Source organism: Mobula birostris, chromosome 9 (assembly GCF_030028105.1).
Source record: "Mobula birostris isolate sMobBir1 chromosome 9, sMobBir1.hap1, whole genome shotgun sequence".
Lineage (NCBI taxonomy): Eukaryota > Metazoa > Chordata > Chondrichthyes > Myliobatiformes > Myliobatidae > Mobula > Mobula birostris.
Window position 1 is genome coordinate 86,877,496 of NC_092378.1, and position 22,872 is coordinate 86,900,367.

The window sequence follows — 22,872 nt, forward strand, 5'->3', positions numbered from 1 at the left end:
ATGTTAAGTAGCATCTAGGGAAAGGAACAGGGCAGAAGCCAGAATAAGGAGGCAGGAGGGGAAGTAGTAAAGCTGGCAAGTTTTTATTTTATTTAGAGACAGTATGGAACAGGCTCTTCTAACCCAGTGTGCCAAATCACCCATTTAACCCCAGCCTAATCACAGGACAATTAGCCAAATAGTCATAGTCAAACTTTATTAATCCCGGGGGAAATTGGTTTTTGTTACAGTTGCACCATAAATAATAAATAGTAATAAAACCATAAATAGTTAAATAGTAATATGTAAATTATGCCAGGAAATAAGTCCAGGACCAGCCTATTGGCTCAGGGCGTCTGACCGTCCAAGGGAGGAGTTGTAAAGTTTGATGGCCACAGACAGGAATGACTTCCTATGACGCTCTGTGCTGCATCTCGGTGGAATGAGTCTCTGGCTGAATGTACTTCTGTGCCCACCCAGTACATTATGTAGTGGATGGAAGACATTGTCCAAGATGGCACTGAGAGTCCAGTTCCATCCCCACAACATCACTGGCCTTACAAATGAGTTTGTTGATTCTGTTGGTGTCTGCTACCCTCTGCCTGCTGCCACAGCACACAACAGAAAACATGATAGCACTGGCTACCACAGACTCATAGAACATCCTCAGCATCGTCCGGCAGATGTTAAAGAACCTCAGTCTCCTCAGGAAATAGAGACAGCTCTGACCCTTCTTGTAGACAGCCTCAGGGTTCTTTGACCAGTCCAGTTTATTGTCAATTCATATCCCCAGGTATCTGTAATCCTCCACCATGTCCACACTGACCCCCTGGATGGAAACTGGGGTCACCGGTACCTTAGCTCTCCTCAGGTCTACCACCAGCTCCTTAGTCTTTTTCCACATTAAGCTGCAGATAATTTTGCTCACACCATGTGACAAAGTTTCCTACCGTAGTCCTGTACTCAGCCTCATCTCCCTTGCTGATACATCCAACTATGGCAGAGTCATCAGAAAACTTCTGAAGATGACAAGACTCTGTGCAGTAGTTGAAGTCCGAAGTGTAGACGGTGAAGAGAAAGGGAGACAAAACAGTCCCCTGTGGAGCCCCAGTGTTGCTGATCGCTCTGTCGGACACACAGTGTTGCAAGCACCCGTACTGTGGTCTGCCAGTCAGGTAATCAAGAATCCATGACACCAGGAAAGCATCCACCTGCATCGCTGTCAGCTACTGCCCCAGCAGAGCAGGGTGGATGGTGTCAAATGCACTGGAGAAGTCAAAAAACATGACCATCACAGTGCTCGCTGGCTTGTCCAGGTGGGCGTAGACAGGGTTCAGCAGGTAGACGATGGCATCTTCAACTCCTAGTCGGGCAGCCTCCATTATTAAGGATCTCCAGCACCCAGGGCATGCCTTTTTCTCACTGTTACCATCAGGTAGGAGGTACAGAAGCCTGAAGGCACACACTCAGCAATTCAGGAACAGCTTCTTCCCTTCTGCCATCCGATTCCAAAATGGACATTGAACCCTTGGATACCACCACACCTTTTTAAAAAATATACAGCATTTCTGATTTTTGCATGTTTTAAATTTAATATATGTATACTGTAATTGATTTATTTTAAATATTAACTTTTTTTTTCTCTGCTAGATTATGTATTGCATTGAACTGCTGCTACTGCTAGGCTAACAAATTTCATGGCACATGCCAGTGATAATAAACCAGATTCTGATTCTAAGATACAACCTGTCAAGATACTTTCTATAGCACATCTGCAGACATTTGAGAGAACCCTCCTAGAAAAGCCAAATCGACTCAAACCTAAGGGTACATTTGCTGATTATACACGTGATCACTGCATAGTATGGAAGGACTAGAAGGTACTTAAGCTCTGGATGCCTACAAACAAGCAATTGACTATATCTATAGAAAATCTGTTGATGATGTCTGTTCAACCCATTCTCCACCACCTTCAACCAACCCAATGTCCCACAAATGATTTAACAGTCTAACTCAAAACCTTTGCAACCAAAGCAGCAGACTACTGCATCACAACTCCCATCTTGCCTTCAGGACTGAGCAATTGGAAGGAATAGCATTATGATTTGTACACACAAGAAGGGGTTCTCACAATTAACTCCAAACTCCAAGTCTCGTGGCATTAGATTCCCTTGATCACTAGCTACCATTTTCATCAGTTCATCTTTGAGCAGCACTAAGTATGAGAAGCACCGGAACAGAATATCTTAAGTTGGGGACTTTGATACCATGATTGTATAGATCTACCAATGACAGAATTACTCAAGCACTGATTGACAATTGCTTGACTGAGCCTAAGATTAGGAATGGGCAAACCAATGAAGAATTGACAACTTGATCTTATCTTCACCAGTTTGTCAGTTCAAAATTCATCTATTCATGATGCCAATGATAGGAGTAATCAGTGCACAGTCCTTGTGAATATAAACTCCCATCTTGCTCTTTGGCAAGCAGCACAAGGCTGCAGTCATCAGATCTAGTCCACCTAAACTGGCACCCACAAAAATGTACTGTTGGTCTCTCAGTCACTGCTTCAAATGTACTGATACTGTGAATAGCAAAATTATATCCCACTACACTCCGTAACCTCATGAACTGATATTTTTCACTGCCATAATGATCAAAGTTCAAAGGTTCATTTATTATCAAAGCATACAACACTGATTCTTCTTCTCCAGATAGCCACGAAATCAAAAAAGGCAACACAATCAACACCCAAACCCCCTTCCCCCCCACATGAAACACAAACAATATCAGCCTCCAAATACCCCTCTCTCCGCACAGAAACAAAACATCAACCCCTCTCCCCAAAACTCGCTCCCTTGCTCAAAAAAAAAGGGCAAAACCACAGAATATAAAAAATACAAGTCCATAGTCTAATTCCATTTCCAAAACAGAAAACCTTGGTAACATCCTCTGGGCACAGCAGCAGGCCAGACAGGCTCCCCTCTTTGGCAGCAGAGTTATTCCACCAGCAATCAGAAAGCAGGTAGCTTATCCAAATGTCGATCATGGGAGCTTTGTACACAGGCTTGATCAGAGCAAGGGAATTAATGCTGAATTAAAAAGGTACCCAGTTGCATACCAGAAACAATATCAAACACACTTGAAAACTTAGCAAAGATACATTAAACACTAAAAATTCAGAAGTTGCAACAGTAAGCACTCATAAATCAACAAATACGGCAAGGTCTCTAACAAGTTGTAAACAATGAATAATAAACAGCTAATTAAAGGCAGCACCAAGAACAATGGCAAGGCAAAGCATACTTCTTCCTCATCTTTGGCACTAGCATTTCCATCTCTCTTCAGCCAGAAAGTTTTTGGACAATCTTCACTTCTTCCCAAGGTCTTCATCATACAAGTTGGTCTTCAACCAAGCTGATTCATTCCACGTGATATCATGACCGATAATAGGCCAGCTGCCATACCAAAGACACCTACTGCACAACCAGGAGGTAATTCTAAATAAGCTTTTCCAAAACTCAGCAGTGGGCAAGTGTTATCAGTGTTTGCAAGCAACACTTACTTTCTCATGGATGTTCCCATTCCAATTTTACAATTGGCTGCACAATTCAGGGCGGCCTTGCTTCAAACAGGCACAAAGATCAGAATTCAGGCAACACAAATGTTATCTTTGACATCAAGGAGCCCCAAATGAAAGTCAATAAGCTAAGAAAAAAAGCAGCGGCCTGAATCATACCCTGCACAAAGGGAGGTGGTTGTAATTGTTGAAGGTCAAATTAGTCCAGCCCTATCATGTCATTGTAGCTCTTTCAGCAGGTATTTTCAGTTGCTTCATTATTGATCTATCCCACAATGGGAGATCACGATGGTGTAGCTAGTAGAGTTACCTCAACACCAATGACCCAGGTTCATTTCTGACCTTGGTTGGCATCACTGAAGAGCGGTTTGTAACCATGTGGGTTTCCTCCAGAGGCTTCATATCCCAAACCTGCACAAGTTGGTATGTTAATTGGCCACAGTAAACTGCTGCTAATGTGTAGGTGAGTGCAAGAATCTGAAAGGAATTAAAGAACGTGAGAAGAATAAAAAAGGAATTAATGAAATTTGAGTGTTTGGTAGTCATTACAGACTTGAAGGGCTGAAAGGTCCTTTCCATGCCGTTTCTGATTAAGTAGGATTGTTTACTGATTTTAATGTAAATCACAACTCCTCAGAAAATGAAGCAACCCATGTGATATTCGTACATGGGTGACAAAACCCAGAAAGCACTAGAAAATTACCACCTCCAAAGGGGACCCACCATTAATAGTCACATCACTACTTCCAACCATCAACATCTGGAGGCTCCATGGATGCAATTGGATCAGCTCTAATCATTGTGACCGCACAGAAACTGGGTACCCTGCAGCATGAGGTCCATCCCCAGAACATAAATGCTATCCACTATCTGCATATCACAAACCAGAAGTGAACAAATTGCCTCTAATTGCATGGCTAACTGCAGCCTAGGGCAGCTTGACACTGCTCAGAACAAAGCCTGCTTAATTGACATCCCATCCAGTGCAAAACATTACTCCACCACAAATGCACACCACCTACAAAAGTAAACTGTAATTACTCCACCAGGCTGCATCTCACAAAGGTATTATTTCTCCCAAGGCCAAAGTTCAAAGTAAAAATGATCAAAGCACATGCACGTCACCACAGACAACCAAGATTTTCCTCTGCAGGCATACGTAGCAAATCAGTAACTAAACAGGATCGACATCCAACAAACTGTGCAACTGCAGATACAAATAAATAGCACTAAATAACAAGCACGAAACAAGAAGAGTCCTTAAATGAGTGTAGTCAGAATTAGAACCAAGTTTAATTATCATCAGCATGTGATGTGAAATTTGTTAACTTAGCATCAGCTGTTCAATGCAATACATAATCTAGAAGAGAAAAATAATAAAATAAAAATAATAAACAAGTCAATTACAGTATACGTATATTGAACAGATTAAAAACGTGCAAGAAACAGAAACACTGCAAAAAAATAAAAACTAAAAAGTGAGGTAGTGTCCAAAGATTCAAATGTCCACTTAGGAATTGGATGGCAGAGAGGAAGAAGCTGCTTCTCAGTCGCTGACTGTATGCCTTCAGGCTTCCGTATCTCCTACCTGATGAGAACCTATCCCTCAACTTCAGCAAGACGAAGGAACTGGTTGTTGACTTCAGAAGGAGTAGCAGGCCGCACGACCCAATCTACATCGGTGGTGCGCAAGTGGAACAGGTCAAAAGTTTTAAGTCCTCGGGGTCAATATCACAAATGACCTGACTTGGTCCAACCAAGCAGAGTCCACTGCCAAGGAGGCCCACCAGCACCTTTACTTCCTGAGAAAACTAAAGAAATTTGGCCTGTCCCCTAAAACCCTCACTAATTTTTATAGATGCACCGTAGAAAGCATTCTTCTAGGGTGCATCACAACCTGGTATGAAAGTTGTCCTGTCTAAGACCGAAAGAAGCTGCAGAAGATCGTGAACAAGGCGCAGCACATCACACAAGCCAATCTTCAGACCTTGGACTCACTTTACACCGCACCCTGCCGGAGCAGTGCTGTCAGGATAATCAAGGACACGACCCACCAAGCCAACACACTTTTTGTCCCTCTTCCCTCTGGAAGGCGGCTCAGGAGCTTGTAGACTCATACGGTCAGCTTCTTTCCATCTGTGATAAGACTGCTGAATGGATCCTGACCCGGATCTGGGCCGTTTTGCACTACCTTACTTTCTATTTTCTATTTCTGATTTATAATTTAAATTTTTAATATTTACTATCGATTTGTAATCCAGGGAGCAGGAAGTGCAGAATCAAATATCGCTGTGATGATTGTACGTGGTAGTATCAATTGTTTGGCGACAATAAAGTATAAAGTATAAAAAGTATAAAGTATAACAGTGAGAAAAGGGCATGCCCTTAATGGACGCTGCCTTTCTGAGACACTGCTTCCTAAAGATGTTCTGGGTACTCCGTAGGCTAGTATCCAAGATGGAGCTGACTAGATTTACAACCCTCTGCAGATTCTTTCGATCCTGTGCAGTAGCACCCCCCCCCCCATACCAGACAGTGATGCAGTCTGTCAGAATGCTCTCCACTGTACAACTATAGAAGTTTGAGTATTTGACATCCCAAATCTCTTCAAATTCCTAATGAAGTATAGCCACTGTCTTGCCTTCTTTATAACTACATCGATATGTTAGGACCAGGTTAGATCCTCAGAGATCTTGACACCCAGGAACTTGAAACTGCTCACTCTCTCCACTTCTGATCTCTCTATAAGGATTGGTACATGTTCCTTCGTTTTACCCTTCCAGAAGGCCACAATCAGCTCTTTCGTCTTACTGACGTTGAGTGCCATGTTGTTGCTGCGGCACCACTCCACTAGTTGGCATATCTCACTCCTGTATGCCCTCTCATCATCATCTGAGATTCTACCAACATTAGCTGTATCATCAGCAAATTTATAGATGGTATTTGAGCTATGCCTAACCACACAGTCATGGGTATATAGAGAGTAGAGCAGTGGGCTAAGCACACACCTGAGGTGCACCAGTGTTGATCATCAGCAAGGAGGATATCACCAATCCGCAGATTGTGGTCTTCAAGTTAAGAAGGGATCCAATTGCAGAGGGAGGTGCAGAGGCCCAGGTTCCGCAACTTCTCAATCAGGATTGTGGGAATGATGGTATTAAATGCTGAGCTATACAGGTTTCCCCCCGCCATCCGAAAGTAGAGCGCTCCTATGAAACGGTTCGTAAGCCGGAATGTTGTAAAGCGAAGAAGCAATTACCATTTATTTATATGGGAAAAATTTGAGAGCGTTCGCAGACCCAAAAAATAACCTACCGAATCATGCCAAATAACACATAAAACCTAAAATAACAGTAACATATAGTAAAAGCAGAAATGATATGATAAATACGCAGCCTATATAAAGTACAAACGTTTGTAGAAATTCTCTTCTACAATCATCGCCGCACTGTCCACCATACCGAAAATTTCACGCAAGCGCTCTCGGCAGAAACACTCTCTCCAGTAACCTTTAAGCTATGAAGCTGTCAAACCATACCAAATAACACATAAAAATACACAGCCTATATAAAGTAGAAATAATGTATGTACAGTGTAGTATCACTTACGGGAATCGGGAAGACAGCACCGAGCACACTGATGATGATGTGTTAGGCTGAGTCGGAGGTTGGGGTGGTGTAGTGGTCCCCAACCTCTGGGCAGCGAACAGATACCAATCCATGGAGAATACAGCAGTGGCCGGGACGTACCCAGCACATCTTTAAGAAAAAAGCCGAAATAAACAAGCTAATTAATTAGGTGCCGCCTGGCACGTAAATGTTGGCCCAGATCAGAGGCGACGCAATCGGCAATCGCCTCTGATCTGGCCGAAGTTTACATGCCGGGCGGCACCTAATTAATTAGCTTGTTTATTTCAGCTTTTTTCTTAAAGATGTGCCGGGTACGTCCCGGCTACCGCTGCATTCTCCGCAGCAATGTAACGGTCCACGGCCTGGGGGTTGGGGTGGTGGGACACTGAGGTGTCATCTCATCGTCGTCTGTATCAATCAGGGCAGGCAGGTCATCTTCTTCTATCTCGAAACGCTTAATTATGTCTAGTTTTACACTGTGTAACACCCTTACGAGCTCTTTTAGGCTTTTCCGATACCGTAGAACTCATCTTGCTAACGGCTGCTCACAGACACGTGTTTAAGCAATGCCGGCTAGAATGCAGTTCCGGGGGAGGAACTTGGCTGCTCGGGGCGCGCGCTGCCTTCTTTCCTAACAGTGAAAACACCTTCTGTTAGCGAAAACAGGTAACTAATGTAGGTCTTTCGTAACAGCGAGGTTTCGTAAAGCGAACATTCGAAAAGTGGGGAACACCTGTAGTCGATGAACAGCATCCTGACATAGGTGTTTGCGTTGTCCAGGTGGTCTAAAGCCATATGGAGAGCCATTGAGATTGCCTCTGCCATTGACCTATTGTGGCGATAGGCAAATTGCAATGGGTCCAGGTCTTTGCTGAGGCAGGAGTTCAGTCTAGTCATGACCAACCTCTCAAAGCATTTCATCACTGTCAATGTGAGTGCTACTGAGCAATAGTCATTAAGGCAACCCATATTATTCTTCTTAGGTAGTTGTATCATTGTAGCCTTTCAGAGGCAAGTGGGAACTTCCGCCTGTAGCAGAGAGAGGTTGAAAATGTCCTTGAAAACTCCCACTAGTTGGTTGAAACAGGTTTTCAGAGCCTTACCAGGCACTCCATTGGGACCTTCAGCCTTGCGAGGGTTCACTGTCTTTAAAAACAGCCTAACATCGGCCTCTGAGACAGAGATCACAGGGTCATCAGGTGAAGCAGGGATCTTCACAGCTGAGGTTGTGCTTTCCCTTTCAAAGCGGGCATAGAAAGCATTGAGTTCACCTGGTAGTGAAGCATCGCTGCCATTCATGCCATTGGGTTTCGCATTGTAGGAAGTAATGTATTGCAGACCCTGCCAGAGTTGCCATGCATCTGATCTCGCCTCCAACCTCGTTCAAAGTTGTCTCTTAGCCCTTGAAATAGCCCTCCGCAAATCATACCTGGTTTTTTGGTACAGGTCTGGGTCGCCAGACTTGAATGCCACAGATCTAGCCTTCTTCAGACGACGTACCTCGTGGTTAATCCACACCTTTTGGTTTGGGAATGTACAGCAAGTCTTTGTAGGCACACACTCATCCACAGAGATTTTAAAATGAAGATGGTAACAACTTCAGCATTCTCATCCAGGTTCGAAGATGAATCCCTGAATACAGTTCAGTCCACCATTTCAAGGCAGTCCTGTAGACGCTCCTGTGCTTCCCTTGTCCATATCTTCTTGATCCTCACTACTGGTGCCTCTGTTACAGACCTCGTGGGTATCTTGTGACTGTCTTATGACCATGATGTAATTGAGTATCTTGTGAGAATGATGTAATGGTCTTGTGATGGTGGGGTGCTGTAATTTTCCCGCCAGTGTGAGGTCACGTGATGACATGTTCTCAACAGGTATATAACTGGAAATCCCTGTTACGCAGTTGATTCATTGGTTAATTTGTCAGTTACTCCGTTATGCTGCGTATTCGTCTCAAGATGTTTTGTGGAGTTTTAGTGGAGTGGAGTTTTACTTTCTATTGTAAGTCTAGTATTGGAGGAGAGTGAAGACCTTACTAAAGTACGGGAACCTGAAGGATTGAGTAAAGTTGGTGTCGTTCGGAGGTTTAATACAGGATTGACCTTATTGAGTCTCGTTCAGAAATAGCAACCTGCATCTGAGATAACCCCTGTAAGAACAGGAAGGTTTGTGCAGTGTTCATTCGCCAGGAAAATGTCAGTTCCTTTAAGCCGTTTCATTTCCTTCGTCATGAATCCTTTAGACAGAATCAGCACTAACGTCACGTCTTTGAAGAAATCCACTTCCAGAGAAGTCTCTCCTATTGACTGTGTAAATCACTTGGACTTTCGAAATTACCATTTTAAGACTGTGTTCGAACTTACCACTTTAACAACTATTACAGAGTTGCTGTATAGCAGTTAACTTCTGGTTAAGTTAGTTGTTTGAATACTTTTCGCTATTGTTGAGCAGAGTTTAATAAATGTTTGTTTTTTTTAAAACCTGACTCAATTCTATACTCATTGTTGCTGGTCACGTGATACTGCTTATACTCAGAGCAGAAATACAGCCAGGTGATCAGACTTTCGGAAGTGAGGACGTGGAATAGCACGGTAGGCATCCTTGATGGTGGTGTAGCAATGTTGTTTCCTTTGGTATTGCAAGTGATCTGCTGATGGTAGTTGCTTAGTGATTTTTTCAGACTGGTCTGGTTAAAATCTCCCAAAACGATGAAGGTGTTAGGGTGCGCTGTTTTGTGCATGTTGATCCCATTACTCAGATCATCTAAAGCCTGCCTGACATTGGCCTCAGGTGGAATGTAAACTGCTCACAAAATGACCCCAGAGAACTCCTGTGGTAGGTAAAAAGGAAGGCACTTAACTGCTAGATATTCCAGGTCTGTACTTAGCCACAGTCATGGGTGTAAAACAAGTAGAGCAGGGGGCTAAGTACACATCCCTGCAGTGCTCCTGTGCTGATGGTGATTGTGGAGATGTTTTTGCCAATCTGGACTGATTGGGGTCTACAAGTGAGGAAATCCAGGATCCAATTGCACAAGGGGATATTGAGGCCCAAGTCTTGGGAGTTTACTGATTAATTTGAGGGGATGATGGTGTTCAATGCCAAGCTATAATCAATTTAAAAAAAAGCATCCTGCTGTCTGTATCTTTGCTGTCCAGATGTTCCAAGGTTGTGTGAAGGGCCAATGAGATAGCATCTGCTGTAGACCTGTTGTTTCGGTAAGCAAACTTGAGTAGCTCCAAGTTACCACTCAGACAGTGGCTGAATTACTTGAACACCACACTCTCAAAACACTTCACCACTGAACATTATACACAAGAACATTTAACTGTTTTCTACCAACATTAGATTTTAGATCCAAGATGTAAAATATAATTCTCCAACCAACATCATCTTCAGAATATATTAGACAATAACTACAACTTATTAAATTGGTGACTCATTGCTCTTTCAAGGGCAAGTAGGGATAGACAATAAAATATCCACCACAGCAACAACAACCACATCCCATCAATGAAAAGTAAAATACCTGCTAACATTTTTATTTAACACCTTGTGTTTCAGATATCAACACGATTCATTATAAAGTGAATCATGTGGAAGAGATTCATTATGAATTTGCAGTAATTAATTAAGCAATTCAGCTTTTCCATACTAGTGGTACAAGCACCAATAAGATGAATGATCAACAGTATTAGTAACAAATTCTATTCGTATTGCACAACTAAAGCTTAATCACATTAGTTACGTCTACAATCCCACTCGAACATGGTTGTAATGTTGGAGGCGTCTTATGCCCCATCTTACCTGCCTGTGAATACAAAAATGCCAAAAGGTATGGGACAAAGAAAACTCCCCTTATATTCTGGAACTACTTTCCACTGATCCATCACCAGTGAACCTGGCCTGCATCACACTGTAGTTTGCTGGACCTTGCTGTAGAAATTATCAGTTTCCTACAGTTTATACTTGTTCACTTGGTGATTACAAAATTAGACCACAAGATATGGGGGCAGAATTCAGACATTCCAAAATAAATCAGCAAGCTCCTCACAAGAATTCAAAGTCTGATACATCCATTAAAAAAAATCACAACAGGCAGAACATGGGCACATCAAAAACAGGATCCATTTCGAAGCCAAGGCAACTTTGGAATTCTCTACCCAAGGTGACTGGAGACTCAGTCACCAAGTACATTCACAAGCAATGGAAAGATTTTTGATACAAAGACAATTAAGGGATATTGAGTTGTGCAAAATATGGTGCTGAGGTAAATGATCAGTCATAAACTTACAAAAATGTAGCAAGTACAAAGGGACAAATGGCATACTTTCAATTCTATTCGTCATTCTTGCCTATTAACGAACAAGCTCTTTTTGTACACCATAAAAGGCCCACTCATTGATGAGCATAATAAGGAGAGTTCTACCTCCAGCTCACCTTTCTTCTGTTAACAGCTTGTAGGTAAAACACAGGGAACCCAAATTGCTCTCATTTTGCAGCAACATAAAGTTTATAGAAACTACTATCCAACTTCGAAAGAAAATCTGTTCAAAATTTGCAGCTGTCAAAAACACTGATTAATACACTTCCACATTAAATATTCAAAACTTCCCTCCCGGTGACAGCATTTCAACTACCAATGATCCCTCGCGTTTTCTATTCCTTGGTCTTATGTCATATGGGAATTCTACTGTACTTTGTTAAAGGTTTAATATTACACTCCAAGTGACGGTCTGGTCTCCCAGTTAGGACTGTAGTTAGCTTGCCATCCGCACTTCACACCAACACTGAAATTTGCAAATTGTGCAATTACTTTCACTGTAAGTGTACCAGAAGCATTGCTAAACTCTACAAATGATGAGGCAGCGTGTCACATGCACAGGGCTAACAGCATATAAACAGTGTAGAAAGATTTGTAACTATAAAACTTCTAAAAAACACTTTCCAAAAAGGGTTTGACCAAATCTACCAAAGCAAACTCTCTGTACCTTCAAAGGTACGAGATTGGATGGCAATGGCTAGCATTTAAATAAATATTGCAGAATTTATATACATGCACACTGTTAAGGCACAAAAGCTAAAAAGAAAACTTAATGGTCAGAAATTAAATCAAGAGGCTTACAGAGTTGCTTGAAACAGCCTGGAAATATTTTAGAATTCTAAAAGAGGGCCACAACAGCAATTAAGACAGAAAAGGTTGAATATAATGAGACTGGCGATAAACAAATTCTCACATCAAAATTCTTTACAGAACCTCTGTAGGATAGCAAGATGAAGTATAAAGGACAGGTGGGGATTACACGGTTCCGGAATATTAAGTGTGAAGTGGAGAAAGGTGAGGCGGAACGAGTGATAAGGAGGATACATGTGCAGAGGGATGGTCTGACGGAGCATGGAGTTAAATGTGCAGAAAGAGTAAGTAAATTTAAGGAGGACAATAAAATTCAAGGGGCGTATAGCCCGGTGAGAGTTCGGGGAGCTGGGTTATGCACAATAGGCAGCGATTTAAACAGAAAGAGGAGAAATAGGTTAAAAATTTTATATCTGAATGCATGGAGTGTCAGAAATAAGGTGTATGAGCTTGAAGCTCAGGTGTGAATGGGTAACTATGATGTTGTTGGGATAACGGAGACATGGCTGCAGGGGGATCAGACCTGGGAATTGAATGTACAAGGGTATACGTGCTATCGAAGGGACAGAAAGCTGGGCAGAGGGGGTGGGGTGGCCCTGTTGGTGAGGAATGAGATTCAGTCCCTTGCAAGGGGGGACATAGAATCAGGAGAAGTAGAGTCAGTGTGGACAGAACTGAGGAACAGTAAGGGCAAAAAGACCCTAATAGGTGTTATCTACAGGCCCCCAAACAGTAGCATGGATATTGGGTGCAAGTTGAATAGGGAGTTAACAATGGCATGTGGCAAAGGAAATGTCGCAGTAGTTATGGGGGATTTCAACATGCAGGTGAACTGGGAAAATCAGGTTGGTACTGGACCCCAGGATAGGGAGTTTGTAGAGTGCCTACGGGATGCATTTTTGGAGCAGCTTGTACAAGAGCCGACCGGGGATAAGGCTATTCTGGATTTAGTGTTGTGCAATGAACAGGATTTGATAAGTGATCTTGAAGTAAAGGAGCCATTAGGAGGTAATGACCATAATATAATAAGTTTTTATCTGCAAGTTGAGAGGGATAAGGGCAGATCAGAAGTGTCAGTATTGCAGTTGAACAAAGGAGACTATGGAGCCATGAGGGAGGAGCTGGCCAAAGTTGACTGGTCGGATATCCTAGCAGAAAAGACAGTGGAACAGCAATGGCAGGTATTCTTGGGAATAATGCAAAATCAGTTCATCCCCCGGAGAAGGAAAGATTCAAAGGGGTGAAAGTGGCCACAGTGGTTGACAAAGGAAGTCAGAGATAGCATAGCATTAAAAAAGTATAACAGAGCTAAGGTGAGCGGGAAGATGGATGATTGGAAAATTTTTAAGGAGCAACAGAACTAAACTAAAAAGGCAATACAGGGAGAAAAAATGAGGTATGAACGCAAGCTAGCTAGGAATATAAAGGAGGATAGCAAAAGTTTTTTTTTTTAAGGTATGTGAAGAGAAGGAAGATAGTTAAGAACAATGTTGGGCCCTTGAAGAATGAATTGGGAGAAATTGTTTATGGGAAACAGAGAAATGGCAGACGAGTTTAATAAGTACTTTGGATCTGTCTTCACCAGGGAAGACACAAGCAATCTCCCAGATGTATGGATGGGCCAAGGACATAGGGTAACAGACGAACTGAAACAGAATGACATTAGGAAGGAAACAGTGATGAGTAGACTGATGGGACTGAAGGCTAACAAATCCCCAGGTCCAGATGGTCTGCATCCTAGGGTACTAAAGGAGGTGGCTCTGGAAATTGTGGATGCATTGGTGATCATTTTCCAATGTTCCTTAGATTCAGGATCAGTTCCTGAGGATTGGCAAATGGCTAATGTTATCCCATTTTTTAAGAAAGGAGGGAGGGAGAAAACAGAACTATCGCTCTGTTAGCCTAACATCAGTAGTGGGGAAGATGCTAAAGATGAAATAGCAGCATATCTTGATAGCAGTGATAAGATTGGGCCGAGCCAGCATGGATTTACCAAGGGCAAATCATGCTTGACTAATCTATTGGAGTTTTTCGAGGATGTAACCAGGAAGATAGACGCGGGAGAGCCAGTGGATGTGGTGTACCTTGACTTTCAGAAGGCATTTGATAAGGTACCACATAGGAGATTGGTGGGTAAAATCAGAGCTCATGGCATTGGGGGGAGGATATTGACATGGATAGAAAACTGGTTGGCAGATAGAAAGCAAAGGGTAGCAGTGAATGGATGTTTCTCGGAATGGCAGGTGGTGACTAGTGGGGTGCCACAGGGCTCGGTATTGGGACCACAGCTGTACGATTTACATCAATGATTTAGAGGAAGGCATTGTGAATAACATCAGCAAGTTTGCTGATGATACTAAGCTGGGTGGCAGTGTGACATGTGATGAGGATGTTAGGAGAATTCAAGGTGACTCGGATAGGCTGGGTGAATGGGCAGAAACTTGGCAGATGGCGTTTAATGTGAATAAGTGTGAGGTTATTCACTTTGGGAGCAAGAACAGGAAGGCAGATTATTATCTGAATGGTGTGGAGTTAGGTAAGGGAGAAATACAAAGAGATCTAGGAGTACTTGTTCATCAGTCTCTGAAGGTGAATAAGCAAGTGCAGTAGGCAGTGAAGGCGGCTAATGGAATGTTGGCCTTTATTACAAAGGGAATTGAGTACAAGAGCAAGGAAATCCTTTTGCATTTGTATAGGGCCCTGGTGAGACCACACCTGGAGTATTGTGTGCAGTTTTGGTCTCCAGGGTTAAGGAAGGACATCCTGGCTGTGGAGGAGGTGCAGCGTAGGTTCACTAGGTTAATTCCTGGGATGTCCGGACCATAGAAACTACAGCACAGAAACAGGCCTTTTGGCCCTTCTTGGCTGTGCCGAACCATTTTCTGCCTAGTCCCACTGACCTGCACACAGAATAGAAACCATAGAAACTACATGCAGAGAGGTTAGAGAACTGGGCTTGTACATGCTGGAATTAAGGAGATTGAGGGGGGATCTGATTGAGACATATAAGATTATTAAGGGATTGGACAAGATAGAGGCAGGAAATATGTTCCAGATGCTGGGAGAGTCCAGTACCAGAGGGCATGGTTTAAGAATAAGGGGTAGGTCATTTAGGACAGAGTTGAGGAGGAACTACTTTGCCCACAGAGTTGTGGAGGTGTGGAATGCGCTGCCTCAGAAGGCAGTGGAGGCCAATTCTCTGGATGCTTTCAAGGAGGAGCTAGATAGGTATCTTATGGATAGGAGAATCAAGGGTTATGGGGACAAGGCAGGATCCAGGTGTTGATAGTAGACGATCAGCCATGATCTCAGAATGGCGGTGCAGGCTCGAAGGGCCAAATGGTCTACTTCTGCACCTATTGTCTATTGTCTCTGGCCCACCAGATCTGTCCAAAATCACAGCACCAATCTAACGAATCCCATCTGCCAAAACATAGTCCACATCTCTCTATTCCCTGCTTATTCACATGTTTAACTCCCCTGTCATATCTGCTTCCATCACCTCCCCTAGTAACTTGTTCCAGCCATCCACCACTCTAAAACCACTTGTCTTTCCCCCTCATCTTAAATGTATACCCTTTAATATTTGGAGACAAGAGAATGCAGATATTGGAATACAGAACTATTCAGCAGGTACAGATGCTGACCCAAAATGTCAACTATCCACTTTGCTTCATAGAAACTGTGTGACCACAGCGTTCCTCCAGTGTTTTGTTACCCATTATTATTTAGCATTTCTTATGCCTCTCAACTTTACATACACTTCTATTAGGTCATGCCCTTCAGACCCCAATACTCCAGAGAAAATTATCCAAATGTGTCAATCCTTCCTTTTAGCCAATACTCCCTAACATAGTAGTGAACAACTTCTGTACCATTTCCAAAGCCTCCACATTGAATGCATTTCTAATTGGAACAATACCCCAAATGACACCTAACTGAAGTTTTATGCAGAAACAACACGACTTGCCAACTTTTATACTTAGTGCCTCAACCAATGAAGGGAAGGATGCCATACACTTCCTTTACCACCATATTGACATGTCGCTTTCAAGGAGCTATGCACTTGCACCCAAGATCCACAATGTAAGCACAAATAGAATTGGGGGCAATGTACTGACATGGACTTAGAATTAGTTTTTGGACAAAACAAAATGTCAGAATAAACGGCTTCTCAATTTGACAGGGTGATCCTTGCTGTGACACACAAGTCACTGAATTTAGGCTGCTGCAATTCATTATCTATAAATCAACCACAGGGCAAGGAGGATAAATATAAGAGGAAAGTATAGAGTAAATGGCAGTACCCTTAGGAGCACTGATGTACAAAGGGATCTTGGGGTGCAAACCTGTGACCCAATGAAAGTAGTAACTCGACCGGACATATAGCATACTTGACTTCCTTGGTTGTATTAAAGTCCCCAAATCGTTGAGGTCCAAAAGAAAGAAACAGACCATTTATATTGTCCATAGACTGACAAGCTTGGATGCTGTTTAAAAAAAAAAAATAAAAATCAGGAAGAACTTTTTGGAAAGAAGTGGGAAGAAAATTTTTCTACATTTTGCTTTATATAGAAACAAGATAGAAGCAGGAGTGAGTGATTTGGTTCTTTGGGCCATTCTGCTATTTAGTGTGATCATGGACGATCATCCTAATTCAATACCCTATTCCAGATTTCTCCCCATTTACCCAATACCACCTAGCCCTTGGACATATCTAATAACAACTGCTTTCTGCAGTAGCAAATTCAACAGCATCACCACTCTGGAAAAAACAAAACATTTCTCCAAGTCTCAGTCCTATGTGGCTAGACCTGCATACATCTTTTTAATTATCTGCTATACCTGTATACTTACTCTCAGCGAATGGTGCACAAGGGCATTTCTTTTCACTTTCTCTTTCCCATTTATCACCAGTGATCTAATAATTGCATAGATAGCCTGCAGGTCACCCTGGGGGAAAGGTTTAGCACTTGCTTAGCCTCCCACCCCCCTTCATCAATGCCATGTGAACCTATGAGAGCAGGTGGTGGATGGCCATATGAACAGTTGTTACATATCACAAGTCCTGGTTATGCAACCACTGACAACAGCCAGGTAATCTCTGAAGGGTATTGATAATGGCTGGGTAACCTGTCTTGTAAAAACACTGCCCAGAAGGCAATAGCAAACCACTTCTGTAGGAAGATCTATGTGGAAAGGCCATCACCGCCCTTGTCATATGACGCGGGACATAACAAACAACCTAATAATGTACCTTCCCTTGATTACCACCAAAATGGATCACCTCTGTTTATCCACTTCACACTGCATCTCTGATTAATGTTACCCACTCCCACAACCTGTCCAAATCAATCTGTAGCTTCTCTGCATCCTCCTGACAGCTCAGCCTCTGGCAATACAACCATGGAAATATTAAATTTAATTCCCTCATTCAAATCATTAACGTATATAGTGAATAATTTGGGTCCCAGTACTCATCCCTCCGGTACCTCACTAGTCACTGCCTGCCACTTGGATAGTGGCATTTATTCAGTCCCATTATTAAAGCCATTAAAATTCCCATTTATACAGATTGCTTCCATCCACCAACTAGTTCTCTGTCCATATCAGTACTTGATCATTCCCCGCTCAGCTTCAATTCTGCACGTTAATCTCTTGTGTGGATGCTCGAGTAAAGTTCTACAAGCATGAAAGCCATTGTGATCCTAATACGTAGACTAAAAATGATGGTAAAGCATATCTGAATCTTCAAATTTAGTGTGATACGAAGACGCACTTAATATTGGCTGCACAAGTCCACTCAGCCATGTTCTTCCCAGTTCAGCTGTCTTTACAGAAAATGAACAGATTGCACATTTAGCCTTTCATTAAACAAATTTAAAACATTTTGCACTCCAATACTTACTATTGGTATGAAACACTACAATTTAGAAATACAATAACAGTATTGTTCCTACACAAGCCCTCTGATGAACTTGAGATACTTGAAGTCGCAAATCTACAAATCAGCCATACACAAATATTTGATGGGTTATATTTAGGGAAACCAAAAGTGCTTAATGTTTCTATATGAAACAGCATTCCAAGCTGAAAGAGATTGCAGTTTCTTTTTCAACTGTCCTGCAGCAAGTCATGTATATTCTCTCAATGGAGACCCAATAAATCAGGGATTCCAAATTCAACTCTCGCATTCTAGCTACAATCTATCTCATCTCCACCTCAGAAAATGCATCCAAACTTGTACTAAAAAACTTGTGAGCATAAATTACATCCATTCTTTTTGGTCAGTATCATTACACAAGGATGTGCAAGTGACCATGTATTTAAGCCATTATAATTAATTGGGTGAGAGCGACGGGAAAAGAAAAATCACAAATATTAGTAAAAGGCTAGGCCTTCATGTGAGGGATAGAAAATAAAAATGGGAAAGCAGGCTGTTGAGATACTGTGGATGACTATTTTTGAACTTGCCAGGTGAACCCTAGGTTGCTAATTGTCAACAGCCTAGACTGGGCATCATGCAATGGAAAGGAAGAACTAGTATTCTTTTTGTGCATGGCCCACTTGGTAACTATTTACATGATTGTTTTTAATTGAGATGATCTGAAGTAAGAAACTCAGAAACTGGGGTACAGGATCTGAAAAAAGCTAGTTACTAAGATACAAGGCATGAATTGGCTACAATAGATGTGAACTTTACTGAATGGATTGATGCGCAGTTTATGTAAAGAACATTCATTATAACAATTATTCATTGCTGCCTTGCACAAAACAGTCAGGAAAGTGGGCTTAAACTTGGCATTTTATTAGAAATAGTATTAGACCAAAGACGACACATTAAAAAAAAGTGCTAGGAAAAGCAGCAAGCCTAAGAATTGGAAAGTGCTTACAATTTGCCAGAGGACAAAAACATTGGGGGGGGGAGCAAAGAGAGACAGCGTCCAAAGAGCAAGCTTGAAGGGAATGGAGGTAAATAGATCACAAGAGCAATAACTATTTTTGAAGTGGTGGATATACAGAACAAGCTGCCAGAGAAAGTGAAACAGGTGGGTATAATGACAATGTTTTAAAGACTTTTGGACACAGAGGCACCATGGTTGGCATGGACAAGTTGGGCCAAGAGGCCTGTTTTTCCTGCAGTACAAAGGGAAGGAAATTAGTATTAGTAAATAAATAGGACCACAAAAAAATTAATGGGACAAATAACTGACAAATCCTGAGGTCTTGATAGTCTACACTCCAGAGAATAAAAAGAACCCCTAGAAAAGGTGAATGCATTAATTTCTGAAAGGGAAATCAAACTCAAATATACTGGAGTTGTATTTTTGAAGCTACTAGTAAAACAGATATAGGCAACTAAACGACATGCAGTTTTTGGACTTTCAGAAGATTTATGATGACACCCACAAAGTAGGTTGCTATACAATATTAAAGTAAAAGAGATGGGGTAATATACAAGGAAATGATTAAGAGTGTTATCTACAAGTTGAATGCAGAGGTTTCAAAGATTTAGACAAGTCGGAAAAGTTGGCAAATGTATGGCAGACAAAGTTTTATTAGATAAATAGATTATCTACTTTAGTTTATTACCTGAACTATGATAGTCTGGAAAAGACAGATGTATAAGACCTGGGTGATCTTACAAAACTTCTGGTTCTTTCCAAGTCAGGCTATTGACCTTACATTCTTGAATATTTATGATTTTAAAAACATTCTAATAATTAAATTACTAATTTTATAGTTAAGATTTTAAAGCTATTGAAAATTTTTAAAACTCTTAATATCAACAAGAAAATAGCTAGATATATTGCCCCACTGCAATGAAATTAAATGCACCATTACTAAGATCAGCAATGAAATAAAAAGGTGTTTACAATGAGCTCACCTAAGTTGTGGCGCTTAGACTTTGCGTGCTCGTGTATGTGTTTCTTGGTGAAACAGCCAAAGAAGACACAATATAGACAGGAATGGAGCCGGTTGAGGTGAGCGCCGCACATGTGACAAATGCAAGATTTTGCCTGTTTAAAAAAAAATACATATTAGAAGAAATGGCACTGGAACAATTCACAAATACTAAGACACTATTTCACACAAGGAATCTATACTCATTCACTTGTATTAGAGTCATTCATTTGAAACCGGCACTGAAGTAAAATGGTAATCTGCATCCAAAGATTTTTTTTCCACCTCAAACTATTAAGGTTTGAAAAGTTCAAAGATACAACTAATGATTTATTTTAGATGACTAAATTTGAAAAGCAAAGTGCACGTTAACCACTGGGCAGAACCGACATCGAGTCTCACATGGTACCTTTGTCAAATAGAGTTTCCATAAACTGTAGCAGGTTATATTCCATCAGCTCCCCTTACCATTAAATTGATCATTTTTAAACCCAAGTTTCTAATGTAACATGAACAGAATAACATTGAATAGCACAAGACAACCATTCAGCCCCTACAGCCTGCTTCATCATTCAACAGGATCACGGCCAAGCTAGCATTCAAATTCATTTTTCTTCCTCCCCCACCCCATAACATTCGATCCAGTCATCTCAGCCCGCACAGCTGAGAGTGGGCTCTAAAAGACTCAGTAAATAGAGAGTCAAATGGTTCACAGTACTTGAGACGTGATCTCACCTGGTGCCTTGGAAGTTGCAGTATTACTTTGACCTTGTACTCCAACTGACGACTTTGACAATCCACCCCATATGGATCAATGTTCTAGCACCTTCCCTTGCTACATCCATCCCCTGTGTGCCAGCCTTGTGTTACAGCAGAATAAGATGCAATTCTTTCAGCTTCCTACAATGTTCTGCACTTTTTTAAAAATATAAATCTATTTCAGTATTAGCCTTGTTTTTCTATATTTTATTTAATTTGCCAACTTGCCTATCAGATTTCACCACCACAAAATTGTTTCAATCTTCCTCAACTTGCTTCTGCTCTTATTGTATGCAATTTGGCTACTTTTAAGTCCTTTACCTGCCCTTTACACACTGGCGTTTAGAACTGCAATGAAGATCCTCCATCTGTCTATCCACACCATCGCACACAGATATAGAAATATTCTTCATTGCTGTTTCCATAACATTTTTGACCAATCAGGGTTGATAGCTCTGAGCTGAACCCCCAAACCTGGAGGACCGGTGGACCTTAATCGTAGGACCTTTAACCTGTTTGGCATGGGTGACCCTAACAAGAGCTGAAGCACAACTCCAGCCAACATAGCTCTTGGTGCACAAGCCTCCAACCCTATGACAAGGTTGTGGTCCACTTGGAGGTTCCAAGTTATTGACAGTATATTAAGTGCAGTTGCAGTCCTAGTACTTATCAACCACCTGAAACATCTCTCATTTCTACTCACCAATTCCTGCCTATTCACAAGCAGAAAAAAAAAAGTCCAGAGTACAGCCAGGGGTAGTGGACAACCTTTTACAGAAACCATTTTGTTTTGTAGCCATAGCACTCCTTGGGAAGGGTGAGAGTAGAGAGGAGTAAAGAAATTTCAGTCAGAAATCATTGGGTCCCTGTACAACGAGGAACAACAGAGGCATTGTGAAAAGAGCTTAAGCAAAGAATCAAGATAAGTAACCCCAGTTGACTGCAAAGCATCGAAACAATTATGAATTTCAAGAAAATAAATTGCAGATGCAGGCATTCATCTAAAAAACCTGCTCTTCAACATAATTTCTACCTCAGCTCCATTTTCCTGCCTTATCCCTTTTGCACTCAATTCCTTAGTTCCTTTAAATATTCAAAATTTAACAAATTTAGTTCTGAATGCAAGCCGTGATTGAACCACCAAAACTCCACTACTCTAATTGGAGAAACGCGTTCTCTCTGTCCTGGAGAGGGTCCAGAGGAGGCTCACAAGGATGATTCCAGGAATTAAAAGGTTATCATACAAAGAACATTTGATGGCTCTGGGTCTGTACTCACTCAAATTCAGAAGGATGGGGGGGGGGGATCTCATTAAAACCTTTTAAATGTTGAAAGGCCTAGACAGTAGGTGTGGAAAGGATGTTTCCCATGGTGAGGGAGTCTAGGACAAGAGGGCACAGCCTCAGGATGGAGGGGTGCCCTTTCAAAACAGATGTGGGGAAACTCCTTTAGCCAAAGGGTGATGAATTGGAATTTGTTGCCACATGCAGCTGTGGAGGCCAGGTCATTGGGTGTACATAAGGCAGAGATTGATGGGTTCTTGATCAAAGGTTATGGGGAGAAGGCCAGGAACTGGGGTTGAAGAAGAGGAGGGAAAAAAAAAAAGGATCTGCCATGATTGAATGGTGGAGCACATTCGATAGGCCAAATGTCCTAATTCTGCTCCTATGTCTTAAGGTCTAGATCACTTATTTTGATATTCTGACAGTTCTTGACAACTCAGACGACCTCTTATCTACCCTACTTTGTTACAGCATGACACCCATCATTGTTCTAAACTGCCTGGAAAACTGGTCTGTCCTTTTCCATCTACTCTCACAACAGAAATGCACCTCAGGACCCAGTCCGGAGTATCTTCACTACAGTTACATCTTTCTCTAGAA

At 41.8% G+C, this 22,872-nt stretch overlaps 1 protein-coding gene across 2 annotated transcripts in view; it reads right to left on the bottom strand.

The window, feature by feature from the left end:
- Positions 1-22,872, bottom strand: part of usp22 (ubiquitin specific peptidase 22) — a 222,747-nt gene that overhangs the window by 99,581 nt on the left and 100,294 nt on the right. For both annotated transcript variants that reach the window (XM_072268360.1, XM_072268359.1), the window contains exon 2: positions 20,214-20,346. In XM_072268360.1, coding sequence (XP_072124461.1) covers positions 20,214-20,346 — 133 coding nt within the window. The remainder of the gene's footprint in view (positions 1-20,213; positions 20,347-22,872) is intronic.